This window comes from Pyrgilauda ruficollis, unplaced genomic scaffold, assembly GCF_017590135.1.
Source record: "Pyrgilauda ruficollis isolate IOZ18807 unplaced genomic scaffold, ASM1759013v1 scaffold6, whole genome shotgun sequence".
NCBI lineage: Eukaryota > Metazoa > Chordata > Aves > Passeriformes > Passeridae > Pyrgilauda > Pyrgilauda ruficollis.
In genome coordinates, this window is record NW_024527710.1 from 4,963,876 (window position 1) to 4,984,559 (window position 20,684).

General features: G+C 35.8%; 1 protein-coding gene across 1 annotated transcript; it reads left to right on the forward strand.

Annotated features, from left to right (window-relative positions):
- Positions 1 to 2,436: 2,436 nt before the first annotated feature.
- ODF2L (outer dense fiber of sperm tails 2 like) lies at positions 2,437 to 19,379 on the forward strand. Its single transcript, XM_041483377.1, has 14 exons — positions 2,437 to 2,538; positions 4,295 to 4,357; positions 4,581 to 4,652; positions 6,392 to 6,508; positions 9,274 to 9,459; positions 10,729 to 10,838; positions 12,410 to 12,545; positions 13,084 to 13,194; positions 14,357 to 14,461; positions 15,076 to 15,222; positions 17,147 to 17,232; positions 17,316 to 17,478; positions 18,401 to 18,526; positions 19,167 to 19,379. The coding sequence occupies exons 1-14, from the start codon at positions 2,437 to 2,439 to the stop codon at positions 19,293 to 19,295; spliced, it is 1,653 nt and encodes a 550-aa protein (XP_041339311.1). The 3' UTR covers positions 19,296 to 19,379.
- Positions 19,380 to 20,684: the final 1,305 nt, after the last annotated feature.

A 20,684-nucleotide genomic window follows, 5' to 3' on the forward strand; every position in this document is an offset into this window, starting at 1 on the left:
AGACAGCAAGTGTCTAAGGATTGCTGGAGAAATCAAATCTGGTCAGTACTGCACTGAGCAGTGCATACAAGGATGGGGAAGGAACAGTATATTAACAGGGTCACAGCAAATCTGCAGCTTTTGCAATAGCAGACTATTGCCAAAATTAACCAATGAACAAAGAAACACACTGGAGCAATGAATTTCTGACGTGGAAATGAAAGGTTCAATTATACCTTTAGAGCAGATGAAGTCATGAGCTGTGACAAATACTCAGCAGTGTTCCTGTGGTATCTAAAGAAGCTTCTCTCAAGCACATCTCTTTTAATAAGGCCTGTAATTATGTCATTGTGGAGCTGTGTGTCCCATTTCCTTTAATTATTTTCTACTCTGTGGATTGTGCCACTGTCATTAAAATGTGGTTTTGAGGACTGAAACTTGTAATTCATTCTTTGTTTAGGAGGTTCAGAGTGCAATGCTAATTATCATGCTAATTAGCCCTCACTGCTGGGTAGCGCTTGCGGTATTTTATAAACTATGACCAGATTTTTACAAAGTTCCAAAAACTTATTGCTTTCTTTTTAAAATAAGCCAATCTTACAGCAAGTTCTGGACAGCTAAAATTAAGAATTTTGTCTGAGGTGGCTATGGGGTACCAAAGCCACAGCTCATAACAGTGGTGCTGAAGCAGAGGTCTGTCAGAGACAGTGAATTCTCAGTTCCCGGCTGTGGGTCCTACAGAGAACAAAGCCGTAGGCCTTTTGCACATGCAAAGACAAAAACTCCTTTGGAATTCAGGTACAATCAGGCACTCGCTCCAGAATGGATAATGAAGTGATTTCATGTCTACTTGAATTTAAAAGGTTGAAATTTAGCATTTAATTTTTATTACACATGGCTAGGTAATATTCTCCAAAGAGTATATGAAGTGAGTAGCTGCTTTCTGAAATTCCATTGCCAGCAATAGAAGAAAATACACACTGGCATGTTTACAAAGGATGCCAAAGGATGTGTTTGATTTTTATTTTGATTATTTCTCTCAAGCTTATTTTTAATATAAGTTGCTGACACTGCTATTACCTAGAATATTTAAAAATTAACATTTCTATCAGTATGATTTTCTAAACAAAATGTACAAATTATAATTATGTATGAGTATATGCGTCTATGTACATATCTACCTTTGCATTTGTACAAATGACCATGTTTGTATCACATGATCACTCAGTTTAGCACAGTTTATGATTTGCGAGTGATCTTTCCACACATCTATTGCAGTGTCTCAGATATTTTATGAATTGCCACCTCATCTGAATGTGGTTATTTAAAAATATGTGGCTTCTCTACAGTGTTTGACAATGTATTGCCAAAACAGCGTCACATACGGTCAGATTACATGAACACTTTTTGTTTAACTTCAGGAAAAAAAAAAAATTAATGGAAACACCCAGAAAGCAATCATCTGGAGGATCTAAAGCTCCCCAGAGGTCTCCAGGTTTCTTGTCCAGCTGGGTCTGACAGTAACCTCCTGGGTGCGCGGGGCACGTCCCGGCCGAGTAAGGGCGCAGCCGCTTCTTGAGGCACCTTTGCGCCCCTCTTCTCCCGGGGAAGGGCCGATGCCGCCTCGCCGGGCCCGCGGGGGCTGCGGCCAGCACCGGCCCCGGCCGGGGGCAGTGGGCGCTCGCGGGGAGCGACGGGCAGGGCCGGCCCGGGGACGGCACCACCGCCTCCCCCCGCTGCGAGAGGGGCCGGCACCGGCAGAGACAACGGCAACGGCAACGGCAACGGCAACGGCAACGACAACGGCGCGTTGCTCCGGCAACGGTCCCGTCTCGAGGAGCGGCGGGCGCAGGTGGGGAGCCGCGGGAGGAGTGCGGAGCGTCACTGCCCCGCTGCAGCGGTGCTGAGCGGACACTGCTCCACAGGACAGGTGCTGAGGGGACACTGTCCCCCAGGAGCGGTGCTGAGGGGACACTGTCCCGTAGGACCGGTGCTGGGGGGGGCTCGCGGGACACCGCGTCGGGAGCCGCCGGCAGCGGGCGCGGGGGCCTTTGGTGAGGTGAGAGCCCGAGCGGGCCCGGGGCGAGGGCTGGCGATGGGTGACCTGTGCTCCTGAGCCTCCCCTCTGGGCTGGGGAGCGTGGAAGCGGGAAATAGCAGTTGTGAGCTTTACTTTGTCCTTCGAGTGCGTTCCGTTTTCTGCTGTGGACGGATTTGCTTTCTGCGCACCTTGTTTGTGAATTCAGTGCTGAGCAATTGCAAATTGGGAATTCTTGTGGGAGATTTCAGGTGCATTAGCTGTGTTACATCTCTGCTGTGACTGGGATTTACTTGGTCCAGTCCAGCAGTCCAACTGTAGTGGGAACAACCTGGCCTGCCAGTAATGTTTCAGTTACTGATTCGTGGAACTCTAATATATTTTAACATATATTGTCTTGTTATACAGCATTAAATCAAAATGTCATCATTATCACAAGCATCCTTGTCTTTACCTGTACATGATTGTACTGCTCCTTCCTTGGACTTTGATCTTCAGCAAAAGTTTATTCTTCTTCACACTGTTGAGGCAAGTTCATTCTGTTCCTGTTAGGCTTGGTATTTTAAATTGTATTTTTTTTTGTTAACAAAGTTAAAAATATACTTCCTAGTTATAGATGTGACGTTGTTGATATTTCAAAAACTGGCTAAGTGACAATGCTGGACATGGCAACAGTATACTGAAACTATGGCAAAATTCTTCTTTGTTCTTTTCTGCTTACATCGATTTGCTATGATAAATCAAGCATGATGTTTAATCTTCCAAGGTGCTGTTTTCACTGGAAGTAATTAATTTCAAGAACTTGATTTTGGTTGTATATCCAGGAAAAAGCTACAGAGAGTTGCATTATGTTATACAAGTTGAGGTCTGCCAGGAATCTAATCCTGTAATAAAACAAGACACACACATATGCACATATAAAATAAAAAACCTTAGATGTTTGATTGTACTTATTTGCTGTCAAACAACAAGTGGAAACAGAGCAGTCTGCATTCTGATTCTATGAGGAAGTGGTTATTTAAGATGGGGAACTTCCCAGATTTGTTACTCATTTTCTCAATTATATGAAAGGCAATATGGATATAAGGACTGAAACTCTTAGTCTGACAAATCCTTTTGATGGAGATGCACCTCGCACAGGCTGAGCCCAGGAGAAATGGGTCCTGGTGGGTAGAGAAGGCAACACAATCCACTTCTGAACAAATAATGAGTAGTCAGTGGAGTATTGAGTGGAGTAGACAGGTAACTTTGTGCTTGGTGAAGGCATCAATCATTCTGGAGTGCTGGAGTAGAGGCAGGAGAGAGGTGTTTGGAGAAGGGGTGAGGGTAATGACAGGTTGCTGGTGCCTGATAAGGAAGTGGGGGGAATGGGATTCATTTAGGTTTTAGGTCTGATATGGCTCTGGACTTGCCATGGCATGGGCAGTATCATTTTCTTGAGCAGCCGGGCCTGGTGAAAAGCTTTTCCAAACTGGGAAAAGAGGAGAGCCATTGCTGCCTCCTGACTGGAAGAAGTCTGTTGTGCAAAACAGCAACATTGGAATCTGAGCAGGTCTTGGCCTTCACCTTCACTGGAGGTAGTCTGCCTTTGCCTTGTGGATTAGCTGTGTTCTGTGAGCAAACTATCTGAGGGTGCATCCTGTGGTATGGCAGGCTTTTATCCTTGTTGAAAGTCCTAAATGATTCTTTGATCTTTAAACTTTCTCTTAAAGGATTCTCTGGAGGAGCTGACTTGTTTTATGTTGATATCCTTGAATTAGCAATATAAGTGACCTAACTGGGAGTGAAATGAAATGTTACATAATTATGAATGCTATTTCAGGGAAAAACATGTGTGCCACCTGGAGAAACAGGAAAACTCTGCTCACTGATTCAGCCAGATAAAAAGGATTGTCACAGAACTACAAAAGCCATCCAAGATGGGAAGTATTTTACTGATCTGAGCAAAGAATCTGACAGTCTAGAACACCAAGTAAGAAAACATATAAGGCATAAACACAGAATCAATGGAAATGTGCATTTCTTACACAAGTCTGAAAGAAACATGTAGTCATATAGTCTTCTCCCACATTGTGGGAAGATTTTTTTTGTTATGTCCTGTGCACTAAGAAAATTCTTTAGTTTTTGACCACCAAGTAACTTGCGAGTGTGTGAGCTTTTCTAGTCGTATGTACCAGGTTTAAAAATATAGCAAACTATGTGTAGCCAATTTAAAACCATTGAAAAATACAAAATCAGTTATAATCAGAAGAAATTTGTAATGTTTCCTGTGTTGCAGTTAAACAGTAAAAAAATTGACACTTGGATGCAGGAGCTAAGTGAAAGTGAAATTCAGAATACTGTAAGTAAATTAAAGTTTGATTCTCTCTGTTCTATGCTGAATATCTGAAATTGGCTACCTTATAGAGTCATAAAATTTCCGGTGAGAGTGGCAAAGTGGGAGTATTTGTGATTTACCATTGAAATCTTAGTTTTACATCTGAAATGTTCATCACTGTGCATTTCTGATGCTTTGTTGTATACAGACATTAAAATAATTTCTTTGTTGATTTTTTCCCATGAAGAATCTCAGGAAAAAAATACTTGAAAGGGAGAAACAGATAAAAGAACTTTCATCTATGCTCCAGTGTGAAAAAGTGAGTGACCAGTTCCATTAGACTGAATATTTTGTTCAAACATACTAGATTCCCAACTAAGAAAAATTATAAATTTTGAGTAAAACAATTATTTCAAAGACCTATGAAAAAACTAAAATCCTGAAAGGTGTTTCCTACAGAATTATCTTAAAACCATCAAAACTGTATTCAAATAAGAATATAGTTATACAAATAAGGATACAGTTATTCTTAACACTAATATCCTAAGGTAGCTTTTGACTTCTCATTTACTGATTTGCAATATTCTGAGGAAAATGTACTTATAATGAATAATATGGAGTAAGCTAAACAGATACTGTTCACAGTTGGTTTCCATGGCTCTTTTAGGAAAGGTAGTACAGACAACAGAGCTAATATCATCAAAGGCTGACAAGTCTGGCAAGAGCTCATTCATTCTTTGCACCAAAAAGAAGGGGCTCAGTGCAAAAACCAGCACTGAAAGGGAAGAATTGTCCTGTATAAGAGGGTACTGTAAAAGTTGGAAAGTTATTTTACTGGTGGTTTGGCAATCTGTGTTACAGACTGAATACCTCCAGGGCACTTGGTGTGTGTGCCATGCAGCATGGTTCAGCATTAGTGAGGGACAGCATAGGCTCAGTTAAACCTTTCAGGGGACAGCAGTGTACTTTGATATTTGTAACTCCTTGCAGGTTTTTAAGAGCCATGGTTTTCTTTAAGAGTTTGGTTTTGGTTTTTTTTTCCCTTAACCAAATGAACATATCACATGGCTGCTCAATAAACTTAACCAGATGGTCATAATAGAGGAACCTTTGGGGGCTCTTGTCATGTCCTTGTCTTCATCTTGAAGTGAAAGAGCACATTTTCATGGAAGCATCTTTTTGCTAGAGAACAGAAATGCTGAACAGAAAAGCCTATGAAAATTCTGAAGACCCCAATGCCAGCAGACCTCAGTGGTGATGGGATCTATGTGGCATACCATGCCCTGACTGGAGACTACCTAATGTTGAACAATTTAGGGTGCCTAGCATCTGAAAGGATAAATAATTTCCTATGCTATTCCCTTGTTCCTTCTTACATTAATTTCAATACATGGCATTTTCATCAACACTTGAGTGAATCTGCCTTTCGTACTGGTGTCTATAATGAACACTTCAACTGTTATATTATTTTAGTCTTTTGCAGTCTATACTGATAATACAATACTTATCTACCCTATTATTTCTTACTTAGAATGAGCCAAAGGAATCAAGTTGAAAGAAATTGCATAGATTCATCTGACCTGCGTGCTGGTGACATAACTTTCCTCTTCCCTTATGATTTACATATCCCCCAAATTAGAGTTTGAATTAAATGTATCAATAGTTCTAATAGGAGATGGTGGTCTTTGGAATTCAATGAAGATCAGTTCAGGTCTAATTAGTCAGAGCACAGCTGATCAGTGTGGCTTAGTGTTAGTCATCCTGCTAGCTGGATGCCTTTTCTTAGCCTGAGTTCATACTTCCAGGCCTTTTTCCTGCTACGTAAATTCAGATTAAATATTATACGTAAAATTATACATAAATGGTTTCAAGTTGGTGATTTCTGTTTAACATTAATACAGTTAGTAGCAAATTACTGCCTGTGAATACGCTTGTAGAGCATGTTTTATCTTTTCCAGGTTTTGAGGACATTCAAATGCCAGAAACTATGGTAGAGTAGAAAAAATACAGAGAGCGTCATACAGCATTGTCCAATAAATTTGTGTTTGTCTTTCCTAGATCAAGATACGGAAAGGGGACCGCTTGTCAAGATCAGTAAAGGAAGTACAAGCTCACCTGCAGCGTCAGATTGAAAGAAAAGAAGCAGAAAATTATGAATTAAAAGTGAAAATACAGGTCAAAATATTTTTACTTGTGTTTCAGTTTCTTGGAGAAAAAAAAACAAACAAAAACAAAAATAAAGCCTTGCTGTGGCCTGTTTTGAAATCAAATTATTGTCAGAAGAAAAATCCCAAACAGTTAAAATCATAAACATTTATGTTTTGCAAGATCTGCCTGACCGCTATTTGAATTGCAAGGTTGCTTGTTGGTTTTTTTTTTTAGTTTTCTCAACTTATGCACACTTGAACAGTTCTGGTGAAGCAAAGTGAAACATGCATAGAAGCGTTTGCACTCACTTAACTGTGCTGTCTAGAAGAAAGTCTCCATATGGTCGAGAGATAAGCAAGTCCCTATGGTGACTTCCTGTTCTAAAAAAACAGTGACAGCCACACCCTCTTTCTTCTTATTGTCTGTGAAGAATTGATAAGTCTCTTAATATTGACTGAAAGTGAAACACTTAAGACTAATGCCTAATCTCAGTTTGTTTAAGGTAGGTTAAATTTCCATTTTCTGTTCTAATAAGAACAAGTTAAATTTGGGTGTTTGAATCAGTTACTGGCTTTAGAAAAAGGCAAGGAGGAGGTCAAGTGTAAAAGGCTGGAGCTGTATGTGGCCTCAGAATACAGTATATGAAACTTGTCGAGAACATAGACATGAATGAGAAAACACTGGCTAAAAACAATGTATTTCTAATTTCCAAAATTTTTTACTAGCATATATCCCCTGCTAATTGAATCATTTGAGATGTTTACCCAACCTGTATCAAGGCAATTTCAAATCACGTCTATGTCTGCATAAATGCCTTATGTTTTCTTCTAAATAAAAATTGCTTTCTTGTTCTGCCAGTACAATTATAGAATTCCAACAACATCTTCATTAGATAAAATAACTTGATATGCAGCTGTATTGTCATTCAATCTCTATTTAAAAGCTTTGTTCACTTTCAGAAATTGCTGAAGTCGTTTGCTAGCTTAAATTCTGGAGATGATTTTGTAAATAACTAGACAAAAGCTTGCAAAAGCTTAAAAATACGAAATTAGTTCTCAATTCGAATTTACCTCAACCACTAATTCCCAAAGCACTTATTCTTAGTGTGATTCTGACCTCCTGTGGTTATAACAGGGGATAGCAGCTGTTGACTTATACTGACAGTTGAAATCCATACATAGACTGAAATTTTGTTTGCTGTGTTCATTGAAAGTGTTTATCCACCACCTTAAGTCACATCTCTGTAAATGAGGTGCTTCGTAAGCATTTATATAGCAAAACCACTTTTTATATATTTGGGTCTTTTTTGTAATTTCCTTTTTTGTTGAAGTAGTACTTCTGCTTTTTGGTGAATCCCAGTACCTGAGACCATCTTTCTTTCATTTGGAAAACCACAAGCATTTTGTTTTGGTTGTGTACAAGTTTTGGGGCCAGGAGCTGTACTGAGAGATATCCCCTCATGCACAATATGCATATTTTTATAGCAGCTGTCAGTGAGTATCTTGAATAAGGCTGGCACATTCACAGATTCAGTAGTTAACTAGTAGTAGTAATGTAGTGTCAGACCTAGGCTAAAAGGAAGGAAACAAATGCATTAATCATTCCTACAATTCGGATATTTATCACTGAACTAAGCTGACACTGCTGGCTTCCCTACATTACTGCAGTTTGGTGGAAGAATAGTAAGAGATATGAACAAGATTTAGACTTGTCTTTATGAAACGAATTTTCTGTTGGTAGCATTTTTGATAAGTGGATCTGAGATTCTCCTTGAAACAGTCTGGTATTGCTCTTAATGAATATCATCATGTAGTGTTTTAATGTCTGTAGTTGTTTTCCATTCATATTTATGTGGTATATAGATGAAAAATACGAAAGTCATGAAGTTAGAGAGATTGGCTTCCTGCATGGAATGGGATCAGTCTTCATCAGAGTGATGTAAACAACTAGCTAGTCAGAAATAATAGCAGCAATATAAAAGATAATATAATGACAATCACAGAGCCCAGTTCCCATCTTGGCTGCTTTGTACATGTTTCATAGTATTATTAGATGCATTAAAATGCATTTCTGCTTCATTGTTTATAAAAAATACTTTCTTCACTAAACAAATCTATGTCATTAATAAAGCAGGGCCATTTTATGCACAGAAAAAAATCAGAGATCTTGCAAGAAAATAGTATATTGTAATCTAATCACAGCCCATATAATAATACATATACTTAGGAAAAGATCCCAGCCTTTCCTAGCTTCCTGAGTTCAAAGAAACACAAATCCAAGATATTAACTTTCATAATAAAATTTCATATACAGTCATACAGCCTATCTCAAGACCTAGTAGTGTGTGTGTCACTAGATTCACAGCACATACTATAACACATCAGTGCATATCACTGGTAACATCATTAAGGTGATATTCTTTACAGAAATAGTCTGATGAAACAATTTTATTTTCCTCCTCATAAATAGGTTTAACATCACCATGCCTCTTATGTGGAAATTCTGCATTCATTTGCAAGAGCACACAGACATGGTTAGATAGCTGTCTTTCCCCCTGCTCCTGCCTGCTCCTGCACCTTCTCAACCTCTTCATCTTTGTAATGACTTTCTCTCTGTGCTTTTCTTGTCGACTGTTGTACTTAGCTAGCTCCTTGTATCAACCACAAGGTTTGAGATACCAAGATTATATGGAAACAGATGCTATAAATGTAACAGCTCTTCCTAATTATTTTATAGCACAAAATTATTTGTAAGGCTTGGAATTTGAAGAGTTTATTTTAATTATGCTGCAGACTCTAGAAAATAAAATAGCAGAGTGGAAACATCAAATTGGTGAATACAAGTGCCAGAAGTTAGCCTTAAAGGAGACAAGTGAGCAAAAGAAGATAGCTCTGGAAAAAGCAATAAGGTCCCAGAAACTAAGAGCTCAACGCTTACAAGAAGCTGTGAAAGATGTAACCTCTAAAATAAAAGAACATGTGAGTGACTATGCTGTGAGCAATGCTGTGTTGTATTGTTTGAAATTGAACAACTATGGAAAATAGAAAAATTTGTTTGATTATGCTGTGCTTGTATGTCTTTTGTTTTGTTGCTCATTGTTAAGGAAAAGGTTGCTATAAGTGTCCTGAAAGCTATTACTGTTAACTGCTGTTGTTTTGTTAAAATTTAGTGGTTGTCTTAAGTCAAGAGGTTGAACATTTTAAGCTGTAGGAAGTAAGAGTAGTGTCATCAGCTTTTGATTAAACCTCTCCTTGTCTTCTTATTAGTCCTCTATGGATAAACACAGACTCACTCAGAAATACAGTGTACTAAGTGAGAATCCATGACTGAGGTTTGAAGTGTTAGTTTCTTTATTAATGTGTGATGTCTCATGTGGTTACTTAGCTTTTAGTTTCCAAGCTGCTGGCTTTTCAAAATCCAAGTCCAAGTTATTCCTTGCGTTGCCTATCAATAGTTGGTAATTGTTCAAAAAGGCCAGCTGCATCGGAACTGTGCTTATCATCCTGTTTGGATTTCCTAACAAGAATATGTTTTCATACCCTTAGATGTGTTATAATTATTTTGGATATGTCAGTATTAAAGGTATATTTTTCCACTTAGTGTACCAGGAGATGATTAATAATGGTTTTTGTATTCTTGGATCTTTGTGAGAAGACAGTAGTGAATCTTTAACTAAAATTAGCAGTAGAGAGGGAGAGCAACTACTTCCTGAACTTCTGATGTTTTGTAGTCACACTTGTTTCCTTCCTCATTGAAATCCTGGTGTACTTTCAAGGTAGCCTGTATTGGTTAATTATCTCTTTTCATTTAAGGGATTTTACCTAATGTTTCATTTCTCACCTAGCTAGCATTTTTTATTCTTAAAATATTTCGGCACAATTTTATTAATTTATTAATTGATGAAATTTATATGTAGTAGAGATGTATTGAAGACAAATTTTTTGGTAAGAAAAGATTGTCATCTTAAATTTTGAAGTGTTGTATTCTACAGTTGATATACAGTACCATTGTTTAACTGTCTGTGCCTTGAAAGTAAGTATATAGTTAGACTCTGATTTTTAAAAAATGTGGGTAATTTTGTTGATTTTATTTTGAGAGGAGAGAAAATTTATATTGATTTGTACAAGGGAGATCCAATAAAACCATCTTATATTAAATATCTCTATTATCTACAAATTTGTATAATTAAATGGCATTCTTCAGTGTCATTCTTTCATTACATAATTTATAATTTCTGCATTCTCTAGGAAGTCAAACTGGGTGAGATACTGTCAGCCTCTGATGTCTGGAAAAACCATCACGATAGAATATTTGAAGAAAAGACAATGTTAGAAGTTCAAATAGAAGATCTTGAGAAGTAAGTTGGACTGTTGGTTTTTTTTGTTTATTTATTCTGTGGTCACAGGATATTGATATTTAGTAGTGCCATACTTGGTGTTGACAATGGAAATGAGTTTTTAAATATTTTAAAATTCTGAGCAGAATTTAAAAGTTGGAAATATGAACAAATTTAAGATCTTTAGCCTCCTCTCTGTTGAATTTCACTTCTTTTGAAGCTTTATTCCCCTTTGCCAGTAAAGAACATATTCTTTTTCCTGCATACTTCTGATCAGTCTGAACTTGCTGGCAGCTCCTATGCAGCCACCACATAACCACTTATTTAATAACTAATTCAACAGCTTGAGTGTTAACCCTTGTGTTTACAGAATAGAAGAATGTTCTTTGTCTTCTAGGTCCTACTTCTGACTAGTGAAGGCCAAATTATTTCAGTTCCACTAATGTCTCACCTCAGTAGAGGATAGAGAACGGTTCCTCTTAGATGCCATTCGAACAGTTCACTCATGTAAGGAAAAGCAGAATAAAATTTTCCAAACGACACAGTCAAATCTTAATGTACATGAAGGATATGTTATTTTTTGGGCAGGCGATGACAAATATCCTTTTACCATTTCTGTTGTTAGAAATATGGACTGTGATTTAAACCAGCAAAAGAAACTGTTAGATGTCTTTATTCCAGGTCTAAGGAAATGTTTATTTCACAAAGAACTTGCTTCATGCTCAAGTATTTAACAGCTCACATTAAAATTACTTAAATATTTTGGTTTTGCCACAGAAAATCTGGCATTTCTGAAAATACTTGCAGTATATTTTAAAACTTAATCAGAGAGCAGGTAGATGACATCAGTCCAGAAATCTGTCTGGCCCACTCTTGGGTCCAGTGTATATAGGATGGCATCTAAGAAAGAACAAATACTCATTCTGCTTCCAACTGGGTTTTGCTGTTTTCATTTCAGCTGAAAATGTGCCATTCTAACAAGACTTATTTGTCAACAGCAAAACAAATGTTGTGAACTTTATTAACCAAAAGAAGCACCAAAAAATCAGGCATAGGATAACGGGTTTTGCTGTTTTCATTTCAGCTGAAAATACAAGTCTTTGCTTGAAATGTGCCATTCTAACAAGACTTATTTGTCAACAGCAAAACAAATGTTGTGAACTTTATTAACCAAAAGAAGCTCCAAAAAATGAGGCATAGCATAATTTGCTGCTTTTAATAATGGAAAGCAACATTCCTAAAGTAGCTAAGGAGTGTTCTTAGTAGGGCATTATGTGATATACCCTATAAATTCAATATAGTTACATTTTGTACAGTGTGCATATACAAAGTTCTCTTGGAAGTATCATTTGATGTTCTATAATTGAGCTAATACAAGTTCCTTGGAAGAAGAAGAGGAGAAACTCTCCTGTTTCAGAGAGTTTATTTCAGAATATGAGTAGATAATCCTTTCTTTGGATGTGTAAATGCATTCCCCCTTTTATATATATATACATATACAATGAAGGAGAATGTGTTAAGGTTCGATTTCATTTTCATACTGAGAGTTTTGGAAGCATTGTGTATCATAGAGAACTTGCCTGTCTTACAAGTCAGATCAGAGGCCTGATGGAAGACGTGGAAAGAAGGGAGGAATGGAGAAGAAACTCAGAAGAGGAAATTCTTGAAAAGCTAAATTCCATTAACTCTGAAAATGAAAAGATTTACCTTGAAAACGAAAAATTAAAGGTGAGATTATAAATCACTGTTGAATGGCTCTACATTTCTCATACATTAATGAAGTAACAACGTTAATTCTCTTTGGACCTTCTGTTTATAGACCCCAGACCTGCAGAATAAGGTTTGCATCTGTTTATAATAGTAAGGACAAATGAGATACTGAATTTTCCAGTGGAAATTTATGGCAAAGCTAGGAACTGGATTGTCTGCTAAATCAGGATGCTATTTATTTTACTGTTAATAATTCCACAACCGCTTAAGTAGAAATTGTTATTTTATGTTTGTTAAACTTTCTTTCAAATTAAAGAACTGAGTTTACCTCAGTTATTAATTTCAATTTTGAAATAGTTTGCAGGTTTTGATCATCCGATATAAGTGTTCTCATGAGCTGACAAATGAACTATAGACTATCCTTTTTGTTTGACAGGAAAAATACTTATATCACACTTCCTAGTGCCAGCAAGTCACTTGCTAGTAATATCATATTGTAGAATGCATTATTTTAGTAACACTCTTAACATTTTTATATTTTCTATTTTTGATCAAGGCTTCCCTTGCTATATTGGAGAAAAGTACAGTGTCTGTTGAATATGAGTTGCTTCATCTACAAGAAAAAGCAAAGCTGCAGGAAAACCTTGTAGAACAGCATAAAAATGAGGTGACTTACCATGTTTGAATCTTCAAGTATGTTTTTTTTTAATTTGTAAGCCATTTTGAGGAAATGATAAAGGTTTTGTTTGTCATAAATCCATCTTGTTGTCATGGGGATTGTAATATTTTTGTAATATTGAGTATGAAAGAAGAAATTGCTTCTTTCACATGGAAAGAAGAATATGGACCATATGGAAGAATCGTCTCCACAGAATTACAAGTACACATTGTCTGTACTGAATTGTGTGAAGCCCCCTTGAAGCCAACAAGACAAGATTGCTTTGAAAAGATTGGCTTGCTAAAAAGCGGGTTAGTGACCCAATAAACTAGATATTTTAAACGTTTGCATCTGGTGTCTTAAGTGGATATACTGTTGATATTTTACCTCTACTTGGCCATATTTTATCTTCGTGTTCCTGAGAGTGTATCAGTATTCAAGTAAGTTCAAGAAATCCAGGTTCATTCCAGAAATATATCTTAGGGTTATGAGTATAGGGTTATACGAGTTCTTTTCTCTCAGCGGATAAATCCACATAGAAATACCAGCAAAACAAGCAAACCAAACTTATAATGGGCTTTTTATAAATTCATTTTTTGTATTTGTCTTTATTCACACAGAAGTTTTAGAACATTGATTCAAATATGTATCTATTTATACTATAGTATAGACACAATTTCACTGACATTCTTCACTTACTGATTTATTTTAATCACTGACAAGAGAAAGGAAAGACATGATACAAAATCTAGAGTAGAGCCAGAGAGCCTTGTCTTTGGAATGCATCATCACAACTAAAGTTGCTTCCAGCTTTAAGATGGTAGATGTAGTTCCAGTTAACAGCCAGCCTTAAGCATTGAGTGGAGTGTAATTCCCTAGCTCAGGGCTGTAGTGACTCCAGATGGGAAGTGTCAGTGACAGTTGTTATGTGGGGAGAGAGGTGTGAGTCGTACTGGCTGCTTCTACAGCACAGCTGTAGCTCATTCTCCATTGTTGGTAGCCCACTGCTGATATGACAGTGCTCTTTACCTGGTAACCCTTTTGTACTTGCTGTGACAAGTAGCATAATGAAAATAAAAATGTCAAATAATGACAAATTTTGAGATCCTATTTAGAAGTCAGAGGTATGGAGGACCTTGCAAATGTATGTGAAAAATGTATGTTGTCCTAGGTAAAAAAAAGACAAATTGCTGTGGAAGAATTGAAATCCAGATATAAAACAGTCTTAAATGAAAACAGAAAAATAATAGAAAACAAAGGCTTAGAAGCAGATAAGGTAAGTTTTGCAGTAATAAACAATGTTTCCAAACAATTCTGTAGGACAAGATCTTTTCTATATTTTTGTCATCTTGTTAGAAGTCACAAGGTGCTGTCTCTTGGTTTTAAATTTCTGAGAGTTTTACTGACTGCTGTCTAAAGCAGGTGCTTTTTGGATACTACACAATTGCAAACAATTGAGCAATGATTCCTAGTGCAATTACTAAGTAGTTTGGCTACTATTTTAGAATTCCAGAATTCCTTTATCACTTTCAAAAGTGTGATTTTATTGTTGGTGATTTTCAAACTATCTTTTTGACAGAACAGTTGTGAAAGTTGTATATGGAAGCAAACCTATTGTAAGTTCTTTTTTTTTAAGTAACATTTAAGATTGAGACTTCATACAGAGATGAGTTATAAATTTTTCAGCAGATGGAGCTGAACACTGGAAGACATTCTTAAGCATCAGAAAAGAATTTGTATCTTTGTCAGTATTTTTGTATTTTTTATAAAATAGGTGATATGTAACTTCTACAGAATTTTAGCTTTATTACCTACATGAAAATCCATTAAGTACTACAATTAATTTATGGTTTTACATTTACATTTTTCTCCTGTGATGCTACTATGTAGGTGAGGCACAAAACGGAGGCTGAGCTAAAGGAGTTAGAACATGTTTGTGACTTGCTGAAAGCAGCTGAGGAAAACCAGCAAAAGCTTCTGGCCTGGGAAAGGATCCATTTGCAGAAATGCAAAACCCTCAGGGAGCTGGAGATTCAGGTGGTTAGAACATGCTGATTTCTAAAGATAAATGAGAAAATTATGTGGAAAAAAAGTCACTGGGGCATTTTACTATTAGTGTGTGTGACAGTGGTGAGGTATCCTTTGTTATTTTTTTCATAAATCAAAATTTCTGTGAAAATCTTCATAAATCATAAATCAATTTCTGTGGAAATTAGATAATGCAAATAAAACTGTTGCCAACTGTTTTTATATGAATTCATTATGTGGCAAGACTTGTGAATTTTAGAATGAGTATATTCTTGATCTTTTTGAATACATATGTCCTGAGATGTATTGCAGAATTCTTCCCTGGAAATAAATGCAAATTTAGATTTTTTTTTTTTTGTATCTAGTAGAATAATTTAAATATACATTAGGTTTTGTTTTAATGGCAAATTTATAAGCCATACAATATTTAATAAGATAAATTATATTCTTGATGATGTATAACATTTTAAAATGTTTTAGTTGAGTAAGTACTTTTAAAATATACTTTAATAGGATAATTGCATTTTTTAGCTGTATTTAATACTAATGCTTGTATTTTCTCTAAAGCCTCAAAATGAATTTTCCTGGACTCTTTTTTTCTCTGACATCAATTTCTATGGCAGGGTAGGTTTGGGGTTTTTTGGTTATTGTTTTTTGTCTTTATTCTAATGTCCTTTTAAGTGAGAAGAGCACAAATGACAAAGGTTTTTAAGTTAGTGGGGTGGGAAAGGGGCCTAATCATCCTGCTATGTCAGTAAGAAAACTACAGGTGAAGTACTGTGAATCTCTGTGGTCCTATAGACTTTATATGAAACATTGCTCTTGATTTTTGATTCTTCCAGGAATGTTCATCAACTCTTAAATCTTAAAGTACTTAAGCAATAATTAATTTTGAGGTGCAAAATTTATACATCATATAAAATTATGTATGTAGTTTTAATCTAACTACGTGTTTACTTGAAAAAGTGCAGAAGAACCTCTTAAGTATAGCAAAATAATTGGGAATATAATCACTAGTCTGGTGGAACAGTAGTTAAATTTCAGCATTAAGTCTTTGTGATTGATGTACTTTACCCTTGACTCTGTGACCAGAATTTTGGAAAATTCCTTTTGGAGCAATTGCTCCTGGGTTCAGCTGGACTAATTTCTGCTACCACCAATCTGCTGCTACCTGAACAGCCTGTAATTCTGATAAACACAATCAGGCAGATGGGCTCAAATTGCTGGATGGGACTGCTTGAGGTAGTCCAAAGAATGGTGGTGGTCACCCCTTAAATGATGGCACCCACCGGCTGTTGATGTGCCTGTTTGTTGCTATCGTGCTGTTGATGGGTGGAAGAAGGAGCAATAATCTCATTGCTACTGAGATTTGAAAGGACACATGTAAAAGTTTAGCACTTTGGATGCTGAGCAGGAGAAGACTGTCTTCTTGCTGCTGATGTATCTCTTTTCATGAACTTGTCTTTTTTGATATTTTCTTCTTTCTGAAATTCTTTGCCAGTGCCGCACTGTTCTCCTGTGATAACCGTTTGTATATGCAGTATTATTTTATACTTCCTGTGACTGTAGTGTGAGGGAGCTTTTTTGCTGGTCAGGTAGACCTGCCTAACTCCTAATACACAAGGCTGCATGAGCAGCACATGGAGTTTTTTAGGACTTTGTTACATAGCAGGTTTTCAGCCTTAAGGTGTTCACACAAAATTTTAGTCTCCAACTTTAGCTGTATTTTACTAATTTAAGATAATTATACAAGGTACAATAATACAAGATAACGTTTATTTGATTATAGTATAGCATTTGTCTGAATGAACATAGCATTTACCTGAAATTACAATTGCATTTCTTTTTGGATTTTAATGGACAGACTTACTTTTCTCCAGTAAGATCCTGTATACAGGTCTCTTCAACTAGAAACAAATTGTCATTTTCACAGGATAACCATAGTGTAACTTCTATGGGCAATCTTTGCTTAGAAGGAGAGATCTGTAACATTCAGAAGAAATATGAAGATCTTCGAAGGTAACTTGAAGAATCTGATTAAAATGAATTCCTACATTTTCTGCTATAGAGAATTATAATGCACTGACCTGTTTTGCATAAAGGCAATTAGGACAGGTGGAATATCAGAATGAAGAACTTGCTTACCAACTCAGGAAAGAAGATGAGAGTCTTCAGAGCAGCAAATTGCAGCTTGAAGAGAAAATTGCAGAATATAATGCATTGACCAGACAACTTGAATCTGCTTTGGAAGAAGGGAGAAAAATGGTATTGGTGATTTAATACCTCTCTCAATATTGTTTGCTACTTTCTATTTAAAAACAGCATTTAAAATGAGCTTGAGAAAAAATTATGTGATGAGACTATTTTGCATGTAGGGAGAAACACTAAACAGTTACTGTGAATCTCTGCATGTTTTAAATAAGGATGGAACAATTAAATTTCTTTGTCAGGTTTGGATACTGTGGAAAAAAATACCAAGTTTCAGTTTACAAATGTTTTATTATAATTTTTTTAAAATTGACAAATCAAGATTCTTTAACCACGTTATATTAAATCCCACACATATGGCAAAATGTTTCTATACAAAAGCTTAATTTTACCTTTTCTTCTCTTTGTTATAAAAGCCCACAAGAACCTTTGTGTTGAAATCCTTCTCTTTTTAGATGAAGAATTTGCATTCTTTCTATATTAAGCAGAATTTTAGCATTTGTAGAAATTATGCAAACAGTTAATCAAATTCAAGAGGAAATGTGTGAATTTAGATTGTAGTGAATTATATCAGAAAAAATGTATAAAGTTGTAATTTCAGACTAAAAATGTAGAAATAAACATCTGATTTTTCCACTACTGAGGATATTTTCTTGGTTTTGAGAAAAATAAGCTAAAAAGTGTTTCTCTCCCACTGTATTACTTTTTTTTTTTTTTTTTTTTTTTCCAAATAGAAACAGCTTTCAAATTTAGCCAGAATATTTCTCAGGTTTGTTTAAGCCCTGGGCATGGGAAATAAATTAAGTATTAGATTAAAGAATAGGAAATAGAGCTAGTAGTGTTAAGAGATAAGAAAATAATTTGATTTGGGCTGTAAGAGTAAATATATATGTAATACATATATATTTATAAATATATTGTGTGTATATATATATATATATAACACATATATATCTTTTCTCTCTCATTACTTTTATAGGTAGCTGAAGAATGGGAAAAAATGTCATACAAAGAACAAGCCTTTCAGACAAAACTGTTATTTCTTGAAGCTGAAGTGAGAAAGAGGCAAGAAGAAAAAAACCATCTTCTCTGCTTATTTCACCATGTGAGTAAATAATGCTGTTTGTGATTTAAGAAATCACTTACCATGTCACCATTTACAAAAACAAGTTTCTTTTACTGAAAACACATTTGAGGCACACTTTCAGAGCAGTAAATTAATTCAACTTGACAATATACTTTGTACACTGACATTTCCCATCAACTTAACAGATGTCCAGTCTAACTAAATCACTTGAAGAACATTGAGTTTACAACTTTTACTCAGCTGAGTTTTCCCCGCAAGACAAAAAAAAAAGTATGAAGTTGTAATTTCCCTCAGATCAATTGTGTTCAGTAAGCATATCTACATTTGATTAGATGCATAACAATCCCATAATGATGTAGTGATAGCTTCTTTTTCTTCCCTGAGTTAATGACAGTAATCTGAATTTATAATTTTTATAAACTATTGTAGGCCTTTTTTGATATTAAGTCTATCCAAACATGTTTGGTTTGGTCCTGACTGAACATAAATAAAAGCTTCAATCCTTTGAAGCTTTTTTTAGATTTGCTTTTGTGGAGCCTCTGAAAACTTTTACAGGTAAATAAAGCTATAAAAATTAGGTACTTTGTGTCTCAGATTATTATGTTCATTGATTTATATTTTGTTTCTAAGTTTCTATGCATTTTTCTTTTTTCATTAGAATGAAAAGCACCATGAAGTACATTTGAAAGAGCTGGAGAACAGCCTACAGAAGTCAGTGATCAAGAACCAGAGCATACAGAATTATGTGCAGTTTTTGAAAGATGCATATGTAACAATGTTTGGCTGAATTCTTTAATCTGTTTTATAGTAGAGAAACTTGTCAAGATTGGGCTCCCAGTCTTTTTGGAGGCAAAGCTGTTGAGGCCTTATGTTATTTTGAGAGATTACATTTTATAATGTGAATTCTTCCCTAGGAAAACATCTGCTCTGAGCAGGAGAAACAGGTCAGCCATGGCTGTGTGTCCTACTGGCTGGGCACATGTGGGGAATGGAGCTGATGTTCCTGACAGAAACCATTGTGTTATCCATGCCACAGCCGTGCAAAAGCCAGTGCATGAGATCAGCAGCAGGTGGGTATGCCTGGGGTATACACACAAAATGGGTCTGTGAATGTCCTGGCCTGTAAAATCTTACCTGAGTCCTTTTAGTCCATGGTAAATGCAGGTGATCACAGATTAGTTTTCATTTCAATGATATCTAACTTACTAAAACAGGCTAAAATTGAGATCATTAGGTTCCTTCCCTTTTTTCCCATGTAGTTTAGCCCCACACTACATGGGAAAGTTGCCACCACAAGGCTGTCCTATCCAGCCATTTTCCTCTCATCATTATGCTCAGAAATACACTATAGTAGTATTTTATAAATATGAGTAGGAAAATTTTTTAGATACAGGTATAGTTTAAGCTCTGATTGTGCTGATATACCCTGGTGATGCAGCTCCAGTGAGATATTTAAGTATTTTTCTCAGTTCAAGAGCTGCTGTTCAATAAGACTGACTTGTGCCTCAAGTAAAACACAGGTAAATATTCAGCTGATGCAGGATTAGTACAAGAAACAATTCCTGATTTCATTTCAGTTCTAAATTCTAATTAGTTTTGTAGATATATGCTATGTTATGTTTTTAAAAATAGTACATTCAGTTAAATATATGTGATTTACAATGTGTACTTAAATAATATTTATTTTTTGACCAAAAACTTAAGTTTCTTTATGCGTAGACAATACCCATTCTATTTCATTGTTAGTTATTAGTAATGTGTTGAATACAGATCTTTCTTTTTTGCAAATGCTTATCCATCTTAACAAATACAATATGCTTCTGTTCACTTTTTAAAAATAAAATTGTCGTTTATTCTATATGACGTGTTAGCAGCAAATATTTATTTTAAATTTGGGGGGTTTGCATTACACACACCCGAATACCTGGATTCATTTAGTTCTGATTGTGCTACTTATATCAAAACCTTTTGAAAGTCATCATGTATGAAGGAAAGAGTTTAGAAATAAATTGTTCAATCCAGTGCATGAGTGGTTTTCCAGAGCTCATACTGAAAAACTGTACACCTTTCATTAGATTTTTGTTTTTTTCCTTTTTAGTTTGTTTTGTTTCTTTTTATGGTTCTCCATTTTTTTTTGTGGGGTTTTTTTTTTGCATGATAGAAATAAGGCTGATAG

Bases quoted from the DNA above. Each gene is read 5' to 3' on its own strand.
- ODF2L (XM_041483377.1), top strand. From the start codon at position 2,437: ATGTCATCATTATCACAAGCATCCTTGTCTTTACCTGTACATGATTGT. The intron at 9,460-10,728 runs GTGAGTGACTAT...TGCATTCTCTAG, and splicing joins CCTCTAAAATAAAAGAACAT to GAAGTCAAACTGGGTGAGAT. The intron at 15,223-17,146 runs GTGGTTAGAACA...TCATTTTCACAG, and splicing joins TCAGGGAGCTGGAGATTCAG to GATAACCATAGTGTAACTTC.